At 43.4% G+C, this 733-nt stretch overlaps 1 protein-coding gene across 1 annotated transcript in view; it reads right to left on the reverse strand.

Annotated features, from left to right (window-relative positions):
* Positions 1 to 733, reverse strand: part of LOC119589391 — a 16,243-nt gene that overhangs the window by 9,621 nt on the left and 5,889 nt on the right. The window contains 1 exon segment of the mRNA XM_037938006.1: positions 120 to 337. Within this exon segment, the coding sequence (XP_037793934.1) occupies positions 120 to 337 (218 nt within the window).

A 733-nucleotide genomic window follows, 5' to 3' on the forward strand; every position in this document is an offset into this window, starting at 1 on the left:
CCAGGTCGCCCCCCCCTTTCTGAAGGCCCCTTTTCTCTCAATTTTAATAACCTCTTCTATTTATTCATCCATACAACCGTAGATATATTTATCCTTATTCAAGCATTATGCCAATTTACCTGAACGCTCCCGCCAAAATATTTCAACCACGAGGAAGTCAGGTTGAAGTCGACGCTCCTCGGCAAAAAGGAACTCTGGAACACGACGTCGGTTTCGAGCAGCGTGTCCGGAACGCCTGTCACCGCCGTCAGATTCGCAAGCAGGTGCTGGGAAAACTGACGGAGGTCTTTGCCGCCGTCGGTGTCACTGGGCACGAAGCTGCTCACGTAGGACTTGACTGTGAAGTTTAGAGGGGGGTGATTTTACGATCGAGTTGAGTCTTGAATGTTCATCAAAGCGTTTCGTATACGCTAAATTGTGTTAATATACGGTGCCCAGGATGTACTTCCCAGAAACCGGCAATCCCGGGCTTTGACCGCTGCCGAATTATAGAAATTTCCGGACTATAGAATTCTGGTACCAAAGACCCTGTATATTTTTTTTTTTTTTTTGAGAATTATATAAAATAATTAGTATAATCGGTTGCAATGCAGGCACACGCTGAGAAACTGAAATTGCCTGGGACAGTGAGAGTTGCCGAAAAAATAGACTTCTGAATTTAATTAATCGGTAACTGTTTTCCAAAATTATCTTTTAATATTATAGTTGGTATTTCGAAGTTGATTCTATCGGC

Source organism: Penaeus monodon, chromosome 25 (genome assembly GCF_015228065.2).
Source record: "Penaeus monodon isolate SGIC_2016 chromosome 25, NSTDA_Pmon_1, whole genome shotgun sequence".
Taxonomy (NCBI): domain Eukaryota; kingdom Metazoa; phylum Arthropoda; class Malacostraca; order Decapoda; family Penaeidae; genus Penaeus; species Penaeus monodon.